Source organism: Falco rusticolus, chromosome 12 (genome assembly GCF_015220075.1).
Source record: "Falco rusticolus isolate bFalRus1 chromosome 12, bFalRus1.pri, whole genome shotgun sequence".
Classification (NCBI taxonomy): domain Eukaryota; kingdom Metazoa; phylum Chordata; class Aves; order Falconiformes; family Falconidae; genus Falco; species Falco rusticolus.
The window spans coordinates 6,452,929-6,472,289 of NC_051198.1; the positions used below are offsets into that span (position 1 = coordinate 6,452,929).

Consider the following 19,361-nt stretch of genomic DNA (forward strand, 5'->3'; position numbering starts at 1 on the left):
CCATCACATGGGAGTGTTAGCAGGCAGAGAAATTTGGGCCTTGAAGGACATTTTTTTGTCTGATGATGTCCTCATGCAGCTTATTACAAAAGAATGTTGTGTTTGTATTCCAAACAGGGTGGAGGAGAGAAACTTTTCCAATAATAACAGTAGCAGCACAGCCATTTTTCATCTAAAACAAGATACAGGAATAGCCACAACTTTGATAAGCCACAAAGAAAATGTCAATGCAACTGAATTTTTCTCCCTGCACCATGGCAACAGCAAATGCACAACCCGCAATACCAGCAAACATAGGGAGCAGTTTAATCTACCCAGTTGATCTGCACTCTAGATCAAATTGAAGTATGGAGATAAAACTTGGAATAACTGGGCAACTCCACAAGCAAAAGTGTTGTCACCATGTGATGGTACCCAAGCTAGCTGACTTCTGCTTTGTCAACTTTGCAGGAGTTGTGAGTTTTACGGTTTTGTATGAGTTATGGCTGATCTGCTTCTATGGCACTGGAGAAACAACTGCAGTAAATACAAAGATAATTAGCATTCCTTTCCCTCAGAGAGCAAAATCATGGCCCCTTGCACAGGCCCCTTCTCCAGCTTATCTCCTATTCAACAGCTACCATGAAAATTGATAGACAGCCAGCCAGATGCTAAAAGCAGAGTTGCTAGAGGTGCTCCAAAAACACCTATAAGCTGAGCTGATCACAGTCAGAAATGGTTTGCTAATTAGTGGGGAAAAAAAAGGTATCTATCAACTATTCCAGGTTCTACAGGGAAAATAGTATTAATTATGTTCAAAATGTAGTGCAGAACAAAAGACAAATGAACCCCCCACAAAAGGAGGTTGTGCCTTGTCTACTGTTATTTTTAGCCCAGCTACATGTGGGCTCACAAGCACTCCCCGCCAGCTTTCTTCCATTTGTACCTGGGCTCAGCAATCCCTTTCACAGCAAAGCGAGGTCAAGACTCAGGATTTCTGAAAAGGCTGTGCTAGAAATGTACTGTGCTCCAATATGATTCTCCTTTATGGAAAATGCGATCATGGAGTACCATCGCAAATAGTTAATCTTTTGACTCTCTTTCAGATTCAGCCCTCTTGTATGCAATTACGATTACAATGTGTTCTTAGGTGTCCTTTTTTTTTTTTTTTTCTTCTCTAATTAAAATTGTCCTTCGTGGAAATTGCTTCATTGCACAATACTCCAGGCCAAGGAGCCAGTTCCCTTCTCCACAGGCATTTAACTGACATTCAAGCACAGGACTCAGATCCCAGACACTAGTCAAGAAACTTTTGTTATAAATTACAGATGGAGCTGCAAAGGTGGAGCAACACCACACTTGCCCTGTCCTGGTCCTGCATTCAATGCTGTGCAAGATGCTTTTGCAGCTGTGTTTGCTTGAGACACCACAGGAGCAGCTGAGGGATGTCTTTGCTACAGCTTTCCTCTCCCAGCCACTTCCTCAGATCAGTCACAGAGTGGGGATTTGCCAGGCTGGATGTTATGGAAGATCCTGGCAAAGACCCACCGGCAAGGGGCTACAATGCTACAGTATAACTAACAGGACTAGCTTATGGTCCCTCAGTTGCCTACAGTTTTAGCACAGAAGTAATTCATAAGTATAACTATACAGGTAAAAAAATAATTCTTGTTTGTATCCTAAGACATGCCATTAGTTTGCTGTAAGATCTGGAAGAAGATATATGGCCACTACATTTGAATCAAAGTTACATTCTCAGACAAAAAAGGGTATCAATATGCCAAAAGGCCTAATAATTAGCAGAGCTTCCAGGGAAAAAAAAAAAGAAAAAAAAGAAGGAAATCTCAATAAAACATACCACTGGTGGTTGTCTGCTTCCAGACAACACTAATTCTCTTATGTATCGTATATAAGATATAAACATATATATAGATGTAGTATATTCAAACCATACTGCAACAAACTATCAAAAGATGTTTAAACTCTGACCTTGAAGTGCTTCTCTAAATGGGGCATAAAAAACATGATCTTTTCTAGGTGTGAATTTTCACAGGTTCATGGCAGTATATGCTCGCAGACTGTCTTCCCTAAAACTTTTAATAAAATACAAAATTTGGAACAGGAAAGATCGATGAAAACAGACATTAAATTAACCTTCTGATAGCCATCTGATTTCTTACGGGCAGTGATTAATTCTGGGCCAGATTTTAATATCAGTTATACCAAAACAAATCCAGAATGACCCCATTAAGTCAATTCCTCTATAATATTTATGCCTCAATAATTGTGGTTAGACTTATAAATCTATTTCCGTGCCGGTGGGACCAGATCTTTGACAGGTATAAATTGGTGTTGCCGATGAAGCCAGCATAACTACACCAATTTAAACCAGTCAACAATCCAGCCCATGACATTAACTACTAGTAAATGGTTTCAGGACCAGCAGCCAGCTGTCCAGACTTCTGGACTACAAATATGACATAGGTTTTTTACACTGATGAGGTTTCCTTTAATGGAAGATAAATTAGTTGTGGGTTGCTTTTCTATTCAGAAATAGCATAGGCATCACACACAAATCCTGAAGCAGATAAATTAAGTCAGGTTCCTGGAGAGAGCTATAATTTAAATGAAACTCTTTGAGTCATGTCAAATATACTCTTCAATTAGCATTCATCTATTCAGACAGAATAGGAAACAGGCAAGGAAAGTTCAAAAGGCCCTACTACATGCTTGGCTCCAGAGAATGTGCATCTAAGCAAGGAAACATGCTTAGACTGAAAGCCATCAATGGTATCAGATCTAGGACTGATCCCTGCAGTCTTACCTGGCTTTTTCTACTGGCCAGCCAAGATAGAGAAATACTAGCTGCAAGATCAGTGGAAGAAAAGTCAGTACCTCTTGTCCCTCCCAGTGCCAAAATACATGTGGAAATAGCCTTAACTGACAGCCCTGAAAACCAGCTGGGCTCTGCTCTGCCAACATGGCTCTCACAAGAAGATGGTGGGAATCTATGACAGAAATTTAGCAGTTGCCATCATGCTGCATGAACCAGCATAAAAACCAACTCACACTCACACAGCTGCTTCCCAGAGCAAGAGCACGCGCCCAATTACACAGGAGCAGGCACTCCTGAGTTAGTGAGGAGCAGGAGCATTTAGAGAAGTATCACCTTCTACCACATGCTCACATTTCTGATGATATTGGCAACTGAGGCTACAAACATGAACCAAAGCTTCTACTAAAGCCTCCCAACTGAAATGTAAAATCACAACGTGCATTAAACCAATCCAACATTGTATTTCAGTTTCTTGGCTCAGCAGTGTAACTGGCAGAACTCGTGCAGCGTCTCTCAGGTTTCCTTATTAGTTTCTCAATCCTTTGCTCACATCATATGTGCCCCTTGTAAAGGACAGTACCAAGTAACTCTGATCCTCTAAATGTATCAAAAACTCCTGTGGTATCAGGAGGCAGGCACATCCAGCTGAGGAGAATGAGAACTGACAGCTGAAAAGCAGATGAATCTCGCAATACTGACATGGCAGCTCTCCTCAAAGCCCAGCCTCATGCAAGAATTAAACAAAGAGCACAAGTTCAATATTTGAATTATTTCAGCTTGAATAATTTAGGCCAGGATTTTCACGGCCCTCTAGGGGTGAGATGCCCATTTCCCATTAAAATTATTTTGTTTAATTAATTTTAATAGGAATTTGGTATCCAAATTCCCCAGAAAGCTTTGAAAATCTAAATTTCAATTGTTATTAGAAACCCAAGTAAGAAAGTAGGCCTATTCATGTTTCCAAATTAGTCAAGAGGAGTTTTATACTGACGTCAATATGCACATGATTTTTTTTTCTAAAACGCTTTTTTTTTTCTTCTTCTGGATAAGACTCAGTCAACATCAGAGATGACATTAAATGCCTCCTATAACCAGTGCTCTCTTAGGTCCTTTCGTCAGGTCTAATTCTGTGATTGTATATTTTCTATTCAATACAGGGAATAGGGGTGTATTTGGTTTTTACTGGGATTGCTTTACTTTGCCTCTTTAGGAACAGTTACAAATTTTAATGGATTGAAATGAATGAATTGAATTGAAATTAAATGAATTTTAATGAACTGAAATACACTCGGAGTAATTTTCTCATCCTGTGTAATACTTATTTGGGTATATCCTTCCTGAAACAAATGGTGAGGCTTTCCACCCCCGTAAAATGCTGTTGCTACCGCTGACTCCACATAAGACTCCTGACCCCACTGGATCTATATTAACTTACATCAGAGGAGGATCCATTCCTACAATTTTACATTGTGGCATTTTGTTCTTCTAGGCCATTTTCCCCAGCTTTAATAGTGAAGAAATTAACACATCAAATTATTCTGAACTACCAAGTCAGTAGAAAACCCTACATCATTGTCAGCCTTAGGTGGAAATAAGCCAAATTCTATTTGATGCCAGTGGAGAGACAGTGTCTCTATATGGCTGGTTACTGGGCTTGGTGCTTCATAACTTGCCCTGGAGCAAAGCAGAAGTGACCCCACTGAAGACTTGAGTCTTCACCCAATGCTTGTTTTTGTAAGATCCCTTGGGGACAGAGGCAAAAACCGTCACAGCCAGTGGTCCTCTTTCACTGAGCATCAGGCTCCTGGAGTGGTTGCAATTGCTCTGTGTTCACTGGGGTTACTCCTGATCTTCAGCATCCATACCAGAAAAAAAAGCAGCCCTGAAGCCATACTCGGATTAGAGATTAATATCCAATGCAAATCAAAGTGGCAGGTCTCAGTTTCCTCAGCCTCTGGAAAAACAAGTACTTGGACACGGATCTTAACAGCTCGCTCCATCTCTGGTACTGTTACTACCAGCTCTCTCACTCACTAATCAAAGCAATCATGCTGCCCCAAACCACCTAATTCCAAGGCATTTGTAAGCATAAGTAACTGAAGTATTTTCCATGGAAGGACACCTTTTCTCTTGTATTAACATACATAAATGCAAAATAATAACACTATCTTTCTTTCTCTTGGATGTCATTGGTGTCTTAGTAAGTGGATGTATTGTATTATGTTTCTGGACCTTGAACTTTATAACCCTTCCTTTCTACATCATTACATCTTGTTTTAATTAATATATTTCAAACAAACTCCTCCTTTGTTTTGCTCTTCCCATATTAGTAAAAAAACATCTTTGGCATCCATTGCAGCATACATCCTTTCAGCAATGCATCACCTCAGATTAATGCATTGTAATGTCATTATTAATTCAGTTCTACATGGTCATTTTTCATGTTCTGTTGAAGACAAAAGCAAACAAACAAAAATACAATTCATTCCACACTGTCATCCCTTTGTCCTGACCAGAACAACTCGATCGTGTTGAAGAAGGCATGAACCATATCAACCAAGACATGAAGGAGGCCGAGAAAAATTTAAAAGATTTAGGGAAATGCTGTGGCCTTTTCATATGTCCTTGTAACAAGTAGGTACTGGGTACCGGCTCTGCTATGTGGTGTCCAGTTTTTTTTGTCACAGTGAATGTCTGAAGTTTTTGTCTTTTTTTTCTTTGTCCTTTTCCATCTGCTTCATTCTGTGGGGATAAAATACTTGTGTTTAATCAGAACAACTGGAACGCATCGAAGAGGGAATGGACCAAATCAATAAGGACATGAAAGAAGCAGAAAAGAATTTGACGGACCTAGGAAAATTCTGTGGTCTTTGTGTCTGTCCATGTAACAAGTAGGTGCTGCCTGCCTCATCTCTTTGAGCACTTAAGGCTGATCCCAAAGGCCTTGTGAAGCTCATCCTTGCTAGGCACATGGACAGGATGAGCATGTGGCATGCAGAAAGAACGATTCTGGTTCAAATGCATTCATCTCATAGCATAGACAACTGACTGGGAATTACTGTAGTTGCATTAAAATCAGGCATACTGCAGTGAAAGCTTCACTGTTGACACCTTTTAATGGTAAAAGTTTCAACATTTTACACAAAGTGTACTGAGTGGTTCCATTTTCCAGCAAACAAAAACACTGGGGCTACCTTATTCCTGGAGAGCCTAAATTTTGAAACATATATTTACATACAAGTTTAATGAGAAAAAAAAAACAAAACAAAACCAAAAAAACAGCTGAAAAAATTCAGAAGAGGACGTAATAAACATTACTCAAAATTTTGGATGAAAATCGCATGTTTTTTCATTGTTCAACTGAAATAGCCCTTGATGAGCTCTTGGAAGAGACATGATGTTTCACAATTGGAACACAACTTGAAATGGTTTTCATCCTGCCATAGGCAACAAATTTGAGAAATCCTGAACATGCCAAATTTCTCTCATTTGGGTAGCACGTACACTAAACAGAAATGTTGAAATGCATCGAATTTGCTTGCATGCCATCAGACTTGAGCGAAATTGTCCTCCCAGTAATGCAAAGCTTGTTTTAAATGCCAAATGAAAATGTGATGTGCGGTTATGTGGGTGTAGGAAATTGGGGACAAAGTGGACCAACCAGAAGTCCTTGAGGAATAGCAAATCCAGCACACAGTGAGTAGGCATGCAACCAGGCTACAGTGAAAACATTCATAAATGGTTGGCCAGAGATTGGGCAGGAAACAAAGCAGAGTGCAGTTGTTCGGTAGTATTGTGCTCCCTTAGTGAGTGGCACAGATATTTAGTTCACTGCCAGGGCCTGACCCTACCATGATTATCAAGACCAAAGGGAAGACAGCTGTCATGGAGCTCAGTGGATCTTTTGTCAAAAATCAACACAGTAGGACTGGGTTTCTGCCTTATCAGTCACCATTTATTTTGAAGTTAATTCCCTTGGGACACAATACAGATACAACCTTAGATTAAAAAAAAAATAAAATTAATTTTGCTCCTGTACCAAGCCACAAATACTTTGCTGGGGTAAACATTTTGCCTAGAATATGAGTACTATTGCCTTGGTATGCACAATGGGAGAGAGGCAAGGAGGAACAGAAAGAGCTACACACACACACAGAGCCTTAGTCAGTGGGACTACCTGCAACTGATATCAGCTGTGCTACAGGCTTTAGCCCTGCTGTCCTGCACCAGAGAACCCAGTGCAGAAAAGCTGCAGGCACAAGAGCATGCAGCAGAAACTTCACATCTCTCACACTCCAGAAGCTGTTGCAGGGTAAAAAGGAACACTGTTCTGGCTTGCTCTTCCTGGAGAAATCTGGCATAATGCCTACATCAAAAGTTCACCCTCAAAATACAAAAGATTCCAATGTATTTTGCAGGAATTGTCATTTTTTAGAGCAGCTTTAATATTCCGTACTGTAGGAAAGGCTGCTCAGAACTGACAGCCAGACCTGTGGCATGTATGGGGCTAGCACCTGACATGTAGCCTTAAAACATTTACCACTTCACTGTGATTGCAGTATCATGAAATCAATAGATGCAAGAACAGAAAGATACTGCATGCATTTGATGTGGGGGACATTAATTTTTAGAGGTGTCTCTTTCCTGCTTTGAAGCAGTATTTTGACCTTTGCAGTCTGCAGCCAGATTTCATAAACCAGCACTGCTAATCAGTCAGTGTGTTCAGTAACAGAGAATGAATGAGCAATGCTTTTTGAGACTGTTCCTTGAATCACTATGCCAGGACTCAAGAAAGGAGAGAAATCCATACAGTTCTGGGCATCAGTATCACCGTGATCCCCTAATGCTCTTCTGGCTGGTGGTAGATTAATGGCATATATTGAAAAAAAGATTGACCATTTCACACATAACTATACTTCGATTTACAGAGCAAATAGAACTCTGTAAGCCTTACCAAAATGTAAGGCTTGATCCTACATTCTTAGGAGATTGAAAATGCCCATGGGATGAGACTTTGACCAGACTGCATTCATAAGGACAATTGCTATTGACCATGAGGAGACCCAGACTCCATCTGTTGACTTTAATGGGAAGTCCACAAAAAAATGGAGATCAAGTTCTGGGTGTGTAAAGTCATTCACCTCAAAAACAGAGACTGACTCTCTCAAAGTTGCACAGGCCTAAAGAACAGACAGAAACCTGTAAATGTATGTGCAATGAGAATTACTTCCACTCATTTTTAGAAATGCCAAAGCTGATGTATAGTTTCAGAGAACTAAGAACAAACAAGCCAACCATCATCTTTTTAAGTCTTCAAAAAGTTTAAAAGAAATAAGCAACAAAATAGATAAGTAAGAAAGATCCTCTTTTCACCTACATTTTAATTGTATATTGGAGCATACAACACATCTTCAGGCTCAACAGAAGCTGAGCTGCTTCGAAGGGCATGGAGAGAACATAACACCAGAGGATTATGGGTTTGTTGTGTCCATTCCCAAATCCTCCAGAAGCACATTCAGTTTATCCCCATAAATCCAAGCCACAGGGCTGTTTATACGACTGACTGGAGCTGACCAAAGAACAGGGAAACCATGGAGATTTGCAGTTCCCAACAGGTTTGTTGGAAACTGCTCCATTTCCAGAATAAAATCAAGAACTTACACCTACAGACCCCAAACATTCACACTCTCCTATTAAAGTGTTCCATTTCATCTGACAACCCAAATGACAGCAACCCTAAATATGTTGCACATGCTAATCTGCCACTGAAGGTATGCCTGGATTTTAATTTTCTATCCATGGCAGCTCAGTCAAAAATGGCTCTCTGAAAGCTAATGTAACTGTCATAACCAACAACTATAACAAGTTGCTAGGCTATTTTAAAGTCCTGTGGTTTAAAACTCCTGAAGGAAGTGATGATCCATTTTTGCCTGTGTCTTGCTTATTGTGAAGGCTGTTACCGCTGATGCATTAAGAGTATGATGAACTATTGGGGCAACTGTGCTTAGTGAGAATGCTTCACTTCTTATTCATGCCTGTAGCTGGTGCATGAAGAAAAATGTAGAAAAATTTCCCTTTCTGATGCTAGATTGCTCGTATCTTTTCTTTTCTCCTGCACTCATTTCACTTCTGCCTATTTTACTTTTTGTCTCTGTGGACAAAGGTTTGTACATCAACTGTCGATGTATGATTACTATTTTCAAGTACCGATATATTATTTGAAAAATCTAATGAACCCTATGAATTTTATGATAAAATCATCCCAAATCACCTTGGGAAAGGGTAGTGGCTTTAAATGCCTGTTATGCCACATACATGTTAAAATAATATCAACAGGAGCCCAATCTTCTGCATGGTAAAATGTTAAAATCTAGCCAAATCCATTTTTCTCTAGGAGGGTGTGTTGCTGTGATGTGATGTACACACTATACTTGGCAGTTCTGTTTTTATGTTTGTCTGCCAGTACGTTCTCTGTGTTTGATGTCAAAATGTATGTGTCACTGAAATGAAACAATGTTTTCTACTTATCTGTATTTCTTCTCTTCTTTTTTCTTTTTCCTTTTTATTTTATTATATTTTTTTTTTAATCTTCTTTCTGGAAACTAAGTCAACATCCAAAAACCTGTGTGCGGTGTTGTAGACTTGACAACTGCAATTCATCCTATTGGAGACAAACCCTCTGACCATCACAGTTGTTGTGGCAGTAAAGTAAAAAACCAAAAAACCAAACCCCTCCTTTTATCCAGGGTTATGATATATCGGTATACAATCAATGACCCTCTTATCTGAAAACTCATTTGCTTGATTCAGCTTTTAGCTTGGAGAAGTAAAGTTTCGTGTTTGTCCTTGTCCACTTGATGCTCTGTTACTCATCATCTTTTTTGCATAGGCTTAAATCAAGTGATGCTTACAAAAAAGCCTGGGGCAATAATCAGGACGGTGTTGTAGCCAGCCAGCCTGCACGTGTTGTAGATGAACGGGAGCAGATGGCCATCAGTGGTGGCTTTATCCGCAGGTGAGCCTTTTATCTACTGTTTTCTCTCTTTCTCCTGGTCACTGATATATTTAGATTTCTTCCATATGGTCATGAGTTCTGTGACGCTCATTAACTCCTTCGGTGGTGCTGAGTAATGCAGTGGAGCCAGTGTTTTTCACCAAGTGGTTTGTGCTCAGATTCAGGTTGTCAGTGATTAAGACAGGCACTAAAGGCTTACCGCATCCACTGACTTCCCGGGCCCTGTGGGTGCTTCCCTGAGCTACTGCAAAGGATGGTTACGTGGCTGGAAATCCTGGAAGAAAGGGTCTTAGCTCTGAGAATGAGAAGATGCTTGAAAACCTTGCCCTAAACCTTCCTCCTTGAGACTGACCAGATTTGGGCAATAATAAAATAGAAATAGTATCCGTTTATTTACTTCACAGCAGCAATGTGAGGTTGCAGACTGTCACTGCCAGTAAGCACTGTCTTCTGCACTCCAGCTGCCTGCACTTTTCCTGGGGGCATTATTATGGGCCTTATTAATGACAGTTGTCAAATACTTCAGAAATTAATTGTCAGATAAATACTAGTTTATTGTTATTATGTCTCAAGATATGTAGTGCTCATTATCCATCCTTGCTAGAAGATGTACCAAAGCATCCAGCACCCCTTCCTTTCTTTTCAAAAAGAAAAAAAGCCTCAGGCTCCTTGCCAAAGCACTGAGCCAATTGCAGAACTTGAAGCACACTTTTAACTAGAGGTGCACCACTTCCCTGCTTGTGACTATCAAAAAAAACTCACTAAGTGAGAAATGACGCCCCATTCCCTAGCTGCTGTAAAGCCACAATTACAGAGAAACACTGATGCTTTAGTGGCAACCCCTGCGCACTCAAATGAAAGCCAGTTTGAATCACACAGCTATATTAATGACAACCAAACTGCAAACTTTCAGCAATACATAGGGATCCTGCAATAAGTACATACTGATTACAGTGCTTATAGAGCATGTATTTAGATGACAATGCTATCAGCTGAATGGATAAAGGCATACCAGTAGGCAAAGCTTTGATCTCTGAAGATTAAGGACACCAGATTAATAAGTAATTATCTTTCCCAAAACTATTATCCACTTATTTTTTTGGCTGCTGTGATAAAGGGAAATCAGTGTGATAGAAACAATGCTGTCATGCAATCTGGAGCGTGGGATGGAGTTGCCATTTAAGTTTGCTGGGTCTGCCATTCACTTTTTTCCTTTCTTTCTGGATGGCAGCCCCACCAACATGAAGGCTGGGGCACGATAACAGAATAGCAGCAAAGGAAGTTATGCTACACCATAATCATTCTGCAAATAGCCTGTAGCACTCTTTTGGCACCTACAGAAACACAAATCGCATAAAGCTCAAGTAGCGATCTTCCGAGTGGAACCCATGGACCTTGCCTTTCCCAGTGTCAGTCATCACATGCCTCTCTAGTCACTGAAGAGTTGAACTAGGCCTTGGCCTAAGCACAATTTTTTTCTACTAAAAACCAAACAACTGAAAAAGACAGTGCTAAGAATGAGAGACAAAGGTTCTTTACTAAAGCCAGTAAATCTGAGAGAAGCTGCTTCTGTCATTTACCAGAAATACATTTAATTAAGTAGGATGTTAAGTCAGGATTTTTACAGCTGAAGCAGCTCTTCCCCAATATTTCAGTGAGCCCCAAATGTACAAGGACTGGACAGTATCCGTAGCTATGTGTAGTTCAAGGAGGGGAGCTGGTATAGCTCCAATTCCACCACCGTCCAGCACTTCCCACACACTCTAACCACACACAGGTCCCAAAGGAGCACCCTTTCAGTCTTTGTTTGAGAAGGACCATCACTAGCAGAGAGGTGTACTATGTGGTACAGACAAGCTCAGACAGCAACACTTCTAGGAGAAGCAGACATGAGCAGTACAAATGAAGTGGTGATGAACCTAGACAATTAAGCCCCAAATCAAAAAATTAAGTCTATGTTTTTCAGGCTAGCTACTTATTAATCCCTTTTCTTCTAAGCCGAGCACAGCAGCATGCTCCTCAGATGACAAGTGAAGGAGGATGCAGAGGAGGTTTTGGGTGAATCAGATTTTCAGGGGGAACCTCCTTTGTGTCTGCTTAAAAGAACTGTTTTTTTGCTCCCAGGGTAACAAATGATGCCCGGGAAAATGAAATGGATGAGAACCTCGAGCAGGTCAGTGGCATCATTGGCAACTTACGTCACATGGCCCTGGACATGGGCAACGAGATCGACACACAGAACCGCCAGATTGACAGGATCATGGAGAAGGTAAGAACTGACATTTCTAAGAGGACCAAAAAGGGGCTGTTTTTCCTCTTCTGCAGGCACAGGCTGTGCACGCTGCTGTTTGTCTTCAGTTTGGAGAAGGACAAGGGACAGAAATAGCTGCTAGAGCTCTTCTCTCTTCTCCCTCTAAATCCTTGGGCCAAAGCAGAGCTCTCTGCTGTGGATCTTCAGTAACCTCCAGTGAAACCACAATGTTGTGCTTGCCAGATAACAGCTGGCAAAGGGACCTCTTAGCATGAATTGAGGCTCCTTCTGCAACAGCTTTGTGAAAGGAGAAGTGCCCTGAGCTAGGCAGAACTGTGGGGCCTGGGTCTGAACACCCCCACACTTCCTGGCAAGTTTTAAACTTTCCTGGACTTTCCCTTCCCTTGGAAACTCCATAAGCAATTCAGAATTGGATCACCTGTTTGGAGGACCAGTCCCCAAAAGAGGATGGGGATTTATTAAGCAAGACTTTGCCATATGGTAACAGTTCAGCCAGTCTTGTCATACTGCCTGCTTATAATCACATTAGGACAGAGATCTGCCAGCAATCTTGGGGGGGGTGTGTGTGTGTGTGTGTGCGGAGAATGGGAGGTGGGGGAGAGAGAGAGAAAGAGAGATATGTGCATATATATCTATATAAAATCCTGGGCTCTACATGGCCCCTGTGAAATACAAAAACTCAGCAGTACTACAAAACCACCATTTAAAAAGGCAAGAGAGCACCATTCCAGTGCCAGACCTGCATTGCAGATTTCTCAAGCAGACAGCAGCATCCTTCAAACCTGGCTGGGAACTCACTGCCATCCTCAGATCCCAAGATCTGCAAGCCATCTGCATTTGTACTGGCAGAGCTCCAGGCACAGGCACAGCCAGGCTGAAGTGACATAAGAGGCTAGATCTTCATCTGGTGTAAAATCAATACAACACTCGACTTCCGCTGAGATTTACACAACCTGAGGATCTAACCCAAGGACTTACATGTGCTACTTAGAGTTAATTCTGACCTTAAGTGGTAGAGCTTGTACTCTTGAGCCTTCTTACACGTGCAAGCCTTCTCACACAAGCACGATGCCCACGCCTATTTTTCATGTCAATTAACTACATCAGAGCCTAGTGAAAAAAATAAAGAAAATACTGCACTGAGGGACTCACTCAGATAGCTTTCCTTATTGGAGTTTGATTACAGAGAGAACTGAGCAGAGTATACATTGTCTTCAAGGTGGGAAGTTCATCTCTGACAGACAGACAGTTACATAACACAGCAGAGCACATGGCTCTGCATCTGTCAAAAGTTTTGGTTTATAAAGCTGCATCTGTTAGTTTGACTGTATTGAAAAATGCACAATATTACTGTGATGCCATTCTGCAGCATTTCATATTTCTGGGAAAAATAGGAGTGGGGTGGGTGGGGGTTACTGCTGTTATTTATATGAAAGGCACTAGAAAGCAGCATATCTATCTACATCGTGAGAAGGGACTGGGAGATTATACAGCCTACATCATAACTACTTGTAAATAAGAAGTCTAGGACATGCACTATTTTCTCAGAGAAAGTATGAGGACATGCACTATTACATGTTACCAGTCACCCTACAGATGACATAACACAGTGGCAGGAGACACTGTGGATGTGGATGGAAATGAGCTGTGTCCTACCTGTGCCTGCAGGATACTATCACAGACTACAGCAAGCCTAACAAGTCACTGTCCTCCTATCTGTTCAGGCTTGCAAACTTCTGGGTTTTGAGGCACGTGGGCCAAATCTCTAGGCAGTGCATGTGGAGAGTAGCTGGCTAACTGAGGGACTGGCCTTCCACATCTATGCAGTCCTCTTACGGAGTTAGGCATTTCATACAGCAATGGAAAAACAACATCGCAAGCTAATGTGATTCATTAAATCCAGCCTCACAGGAAGGCCTTGTCAGGCAAAGCTCCTGGCTAAGGAACAGTGACACATTCCTGAAAGATGGACTTGCAGTGTAGTCAGAGGAATCATCATGAAAGCAGCATAAAAGACAGTCTTCAGTCTTGGTGAAAATCTGCCAAATTTCTCAGAGTAAGGGCACATAGTAATGAGATACTAGAAAAAAACTCAATATATTAGAAAAACCGTCTATAAAAGACAGAAATGATGGTTAGCCAGATAGTACTGAAACCACAAATGCATGCACATCCATTTTACAATGAAATATGCCAACAGACCATTGTCCCTAGCTGGCGGTGGGCATACAGCATTGCTGGAGTTGCTTACTTTTCCTGACCAGCTGGAGCACTGTACTTTTGCTCCATTATGGTCATTAGAATGACCCTTGGCTGGCACACTTTGCGAAAGAGGGGGTGCATCACAAAGGTAACCAAAGTGCTTCTAAAGCATATATGTTAAACTGGAGCAATTCTACAGTGCAGAGGTGTAAGCTGATCTAGGCATAGTAATCAGGACAGCAATGAATAAAAGCCTGTATCCTTCCCTCAGATCAGAGAGAAAGGAACAAAAAGTAAAATAATGATGGGATGAGTGGGTTACATGGTCCGGACATCACCACCAGAAGACCCTGGCCCCAAAATGAGCCATAAATAGGAGGCTGGGAAGAAAGTAGTTCAAAGTGTTCTGTCTTGATCTAAGTGGGAAGATCTGCACAAAGACTCCCCTTGACTTTGATGCAATGTCATCCAACATCATTAGACCTTAGTATTTCTATTTAGGAACATAATGTTTCATCAATATTCAATGAATATTCGTGTATTTCATGGCAAATGTAACTTCTTCCAAAACCATGATCTTATCTTTTAGGTAGTCTTCATTAGGTAAAAGCACATGAAACCATAATGTGGTAGACAAAGTCAAACTTATAGCTAAAATAAAGACGTATGGCTTATAATGAGTGGTTATACTGATCCACGCTTGTTGAGGATCTGGCACATGCTACTGTACTAAAAATACATGTCTACATAGCATTTGCCAAAACAATTATGGAGAAAAGCCCAAGATATTTAAGAATGATTTATTGCACATCAGTAAAACAAATTTTAAAAGATTTTTAAATGTATGTGGGAAAGTCACTTCACCATTCTGTCTTTGCAAATTGGAGATTTAAAATAAATCTGTACAATTTGGATACACCCCAGAGATGTGGGAACAATCATCGAAGCTAACAAAATAACAAAACAGAGACATCAACCACTGAAAAGAGTTTACTATTTGAGTTCATGCTTTTAAAGCAGTAACACATCTCTCACCTTTCCCACAGGTCTGACTTTAGAAATTGAAACCATTTTCTATCTAGTCCCCCTGCTAGCATAAGTTGGCATAGCAACACGGGCTTGAATGGAGCTTTGTCAGTTCTTTGTCAGCATCTTTAGTCTCCAAAACTAACTTCTGCAGAGCTACAGAAACCCATGGTCAAAGTTTTTTCCCACCCAAAGAGAGCTCCTAAACCTCCCAAGTGGTGGTGTTTTATTAATGGAATTTTATATTCACAGCAAGTGTTACCCCATGGAAGACAGTGAAGTTAACAGTTGAGCCTATGCTGGACTAAATTCCATTTTGGTTGATTCAAATAACAGTAGAAACCCTGCTTTTTCTTAATTCCTGTTTATGCTGCTGCCCAATAAGAGAGGTTACTCTTCCCTTCCAACTACACTGTTGAACTTTGTTGAGAGAAAGGAATAATGGCATCACTCCTACCTTATTCCCTTCCTTTCATGTGCAGAGCAAAGAAATCCAGACTGATGTATTTTGCAATAAATTTATCTTTGCCAGCATTCCCTACATCAGATCATCTAGCTTTGCTGCTTCAGCAATTCTCAAAAGTCTATTTAATTTTGACTGCATGCCTCATGATCTAAATTAGAACACGCCCAGATCCACTGAATCTGACAGAGCATTGAAGCTTTTCACCAGTGAAATCCACACGTACCTCATCCGTTCTTATCCTGCCATCCACTACCACCAATACTGCTAGCACTATCAATAGTACCAGCTACAGATCTGGCACAGCATTTACGAGAGTTCAGTGAAGCTGAATACAAACATAAAAGCTCTGCTCAAAGGCTACCTGAAGTGTCACAAAACCAGCAGAGGTGCAATTTCCTTTTGGGTCCCTAATGCCAGTACAAAAAACAGCTCTCCGGAACTTTCAAGCTGCTTCTTTTCCCTGACCTAGCCAAAACTAGAGAATTGTCCATAAAGCACTGTAGGTGTTCTCTTTCTGCCCTGTATTCATCTGTTTTTTTCCTTTGTGTTTCCCTAGGCTGATTCCAACAAAACCAGGATTGATGAAGCCAACCAGCGTGCAACAAAGATGCTGGGCAGTGGTTAAATGCAGCAAAGTGCATTTCCTTTTATCACTGTCTGACAGGGCAGTACCTTCATGCTTTTATCATGGTATTTATCTACTAGGTTTGCACACATGCACATATCAGCCCCATTGTAAATGTTGTCCTGTGTAGTTCGTCAGCTCTCCAAAAATGATACTTGTAATTATTTTTTTCTAGATATCTTTCTTTCCAAAGGTTGTACATAGTGCTGATTTGATGGCTATAGCTCACTATGATGATTTTTGGGATTTTTTCTTTCCTTGTTTCTGTTTTGGGTTCCTTTCCTTTTTTCCCTCTCCTCTCTTTTTTTTTTTTAATCATGTTTGCTGAATGACAACACTGTTGGAATGCTAAACGTGCTGTTAACCTTTAAATATACAGTATTGTTCTTGTAAAACTGTGACATTCCACAGAGCTACTGCCATGCTCCTGTCTTTGGGTATCATGATGTTTAAGCACTTGAACCTGCTGTCTTCAGTTCTTCATAGCCATTATCTGTTGTTATGATTTCATAATTAGACAATGTGGAATTATATTACTATAACAAGCATTGCACTAAAAAGTGATGTGATTTATGCATTTATGCATGAGGAATAAATAGACTTTTAGACTCCTACTTAAACAAGAATTTTCCCATGGCAGTAGCACACCAACAATGACAACAAAAGCATGCTCAGTATTCGGACTCTTTTGGGAATATGTTATACCAGCAAGTTCGCAGTTGTGCCACTTTTTTCTTGTTGATATATATATATATAGTTATTAATCATGATAATTTTTTTTAATTATGAAAAAAAGAGGGATTTGGCACTCACCATTTAGCCATTGCCAGCAAAATAAAAGCTTGGCTGAAAATATGTCAAAGACAAAAAGAAATAAGTGTAATATATTGGGTTTGTCTGCTGCTTTTGAAGACTATCTTTTGGAGGAAACGACTACCATATGAAATGGTGCAAAGAAATGTAATTTTTATAAGGCTCTCTCTTACTAGTCGCTATCCCCATGTGGTTTGTTATCAGTACAGTTCTCTGTTGCTTACCTAGAGCTATGCACACCAAATCGCTGAGATGTTTAGTAGCTGACTTAATTAAAAAATAATAAAAAAACCTAAATGAATGAACTCTAGATAAACTGTGAGATAAATATCATTTACAGCATGTAATATGAAATTCCTTATGTCTCCTGTCAGTTTGTGAAGTGATTGACATTTTGTAGCTAGTTTAAAAATTATTAAAAATTCTAGATCTCAGAATCCATGCTTGCTTTATCCATTTGTGCCCTATGTGTCAGTGACAACTAGTTATTTGCCTCTAACCTGGGAAAAGGAGAAGTGCAAAGCCTGAAGACTCCTTACACACTAGTTCTGTATCACACATAAGAAACTAAAACATTTCTGTTTGCAGTACTGTATAAAAGTAACTACTCTAAAAATAGCATTTTATGCTCAGTACATTCCAAGTGAATATTATTTTCAATAACCTGGCTTAGATTGCCAAACGCTGAACCAAATTATATTCTCTTATTCAAGGGAAAGAAAAAATAAAATAAATCTTACAGTACAAAAGGATACAGTTCCTTAGTCAATAAAATCTATTGCTGTAGGGGATCTAGCCACGTGCTAGTACACCTCTTTTCAGGGCACACTTTGAGCTACAGAGTTTGTATGATCTGCTAAGAATAATTTTCTCAAGTGACTAACAACAACTAGTCTTTACTGCCAATGAAAAGTGTTATCATATTTTCCCAGGGTTTTTTTCCACTGTATGGACAAATTATAATTAACTCTGCATGAGTGACAGTTCACTCATGTGTCTCACATGGCTCTAAGTCAAAATACACAAAGAACATAAATGCTTGCATAATTAAAATCGCATGATAATGTAGACAAGTTACGTTTTCCTTAGCAGCTTTTTATTTTTAGTATCTATTAAAAATTCATTTATGCAAATATTTTGCCCCTCTACTTCAAACCAAAGAGTAAACTTGAAGCAAACATTTCTAATCTGCTGACCATTTCCAAACCTGTTCATTCAGGGATTGTAGTATTTGTGACAGCACTATCATTCTGCAGTGTCAAAGCCTACTGAAGGAGTGCAATAATTGTACTGGAAAATGCACCAGTATGGGACCAAACATATACAAGGATATTTGAGAAGGGCAAGAAATACATAAACAAATAATGAAGATATTAATGGAAGCATTCATCTGTTTGACAAGAATGCACCCTATCTGAAGAAGATCATACTTCCAAAAACCATTAAAGATGATGAAAAAATATAAGCTCTTGCTGTGAAGGAAGTCAATATGTTTTGACATCTGTTTTTGTCTTGAACAAAGATCAAAACCCAAATTATTGGAACTTTTTGCCAAATGAAAGTTTAAAGGATAGAAATATTGAAATGTTTCATTGCATTTGTCTTTGCATCCTCCTCCACTGTATGCAGGGTCTCTTAGGAGCTGGCTGAAAATTACTCAAGTAAATAAGTTTAATATATTGCATTTCTCTGATGTTTTTGGAAATTGACTTTTGAAGGATTAATTATTCTTGAAATAATTCAAAGAAAGGCTTGATCTCATGCATTTTCTTTTTAAAACAATCCATTTCTGTTCAAGTTTCGTGCAAACCAAATCCCTGATGCAGCCTCTGATACAACAGAGTCGGGCGGGGGGGGAGAGGAAAGGCACATTTTGAACAGAACATTGCCTTAAAAGTGGCATTTTAGCTTGGAGAAAAGAAGGCTCAAGAGAGACCTTATTGCTTTCTACAACTACCCGAAATGAGGTTTTAATAAGGTGGGGGTTGGTCTCTTCTCCCAAGTAACAGGTGATAGGACAAGAGGAAACGGCCTCAAGTTGCACCAGGGGAGGTTTAGATTGGATATTAGGAAAAAATTCTTCACTGAAAGAGTTATCTCTGGAGGTATCTTAAAGATGTGCAGATG

General features: G+C 40.0%; 1 protein-coding gene across 3 annotated transcripts in view; it reads left to right on the top strand.

The window, feature by feature from the left end:
- The window catches only part of SNAP25 (synaptosome associated protein 25), a 66,257-nt gene extending 48,582 nt beyond the window's left edge, over positions 1-17,675 (top strand). For 2 of the 3 annotated variants that reach the window (XM_037405613.1, XM_037405612.1), the window contains 4 exons: positions 5,589-5,706; positions 9,705-9,830; positions 11,955-12,099; positions 16,353-17,675. In XM_037405613.1, coding sequence (XP_037261510.1) covers positions 5,589-5,706; positions 9,705-9,830; positions 11,955-12,099; positions 16,353-16,421 — 458 coding nt within the window. In that variant the 3' untranslated portion in view covers positions 16,422-17,675. Of the gene's footprint in view, positions 1-5,331; positions 5,450-5,588; positions 5,707-9,704; positions 9,831-11,954; positions 12,100-16,352 lie in introns of all 3 variants that reach the window. The other variant, XM_037405614.1, reaches the window with a different exon arrangement.
- Positions 17,676-19,361: the final 1,686 nt, after the last annotated feature.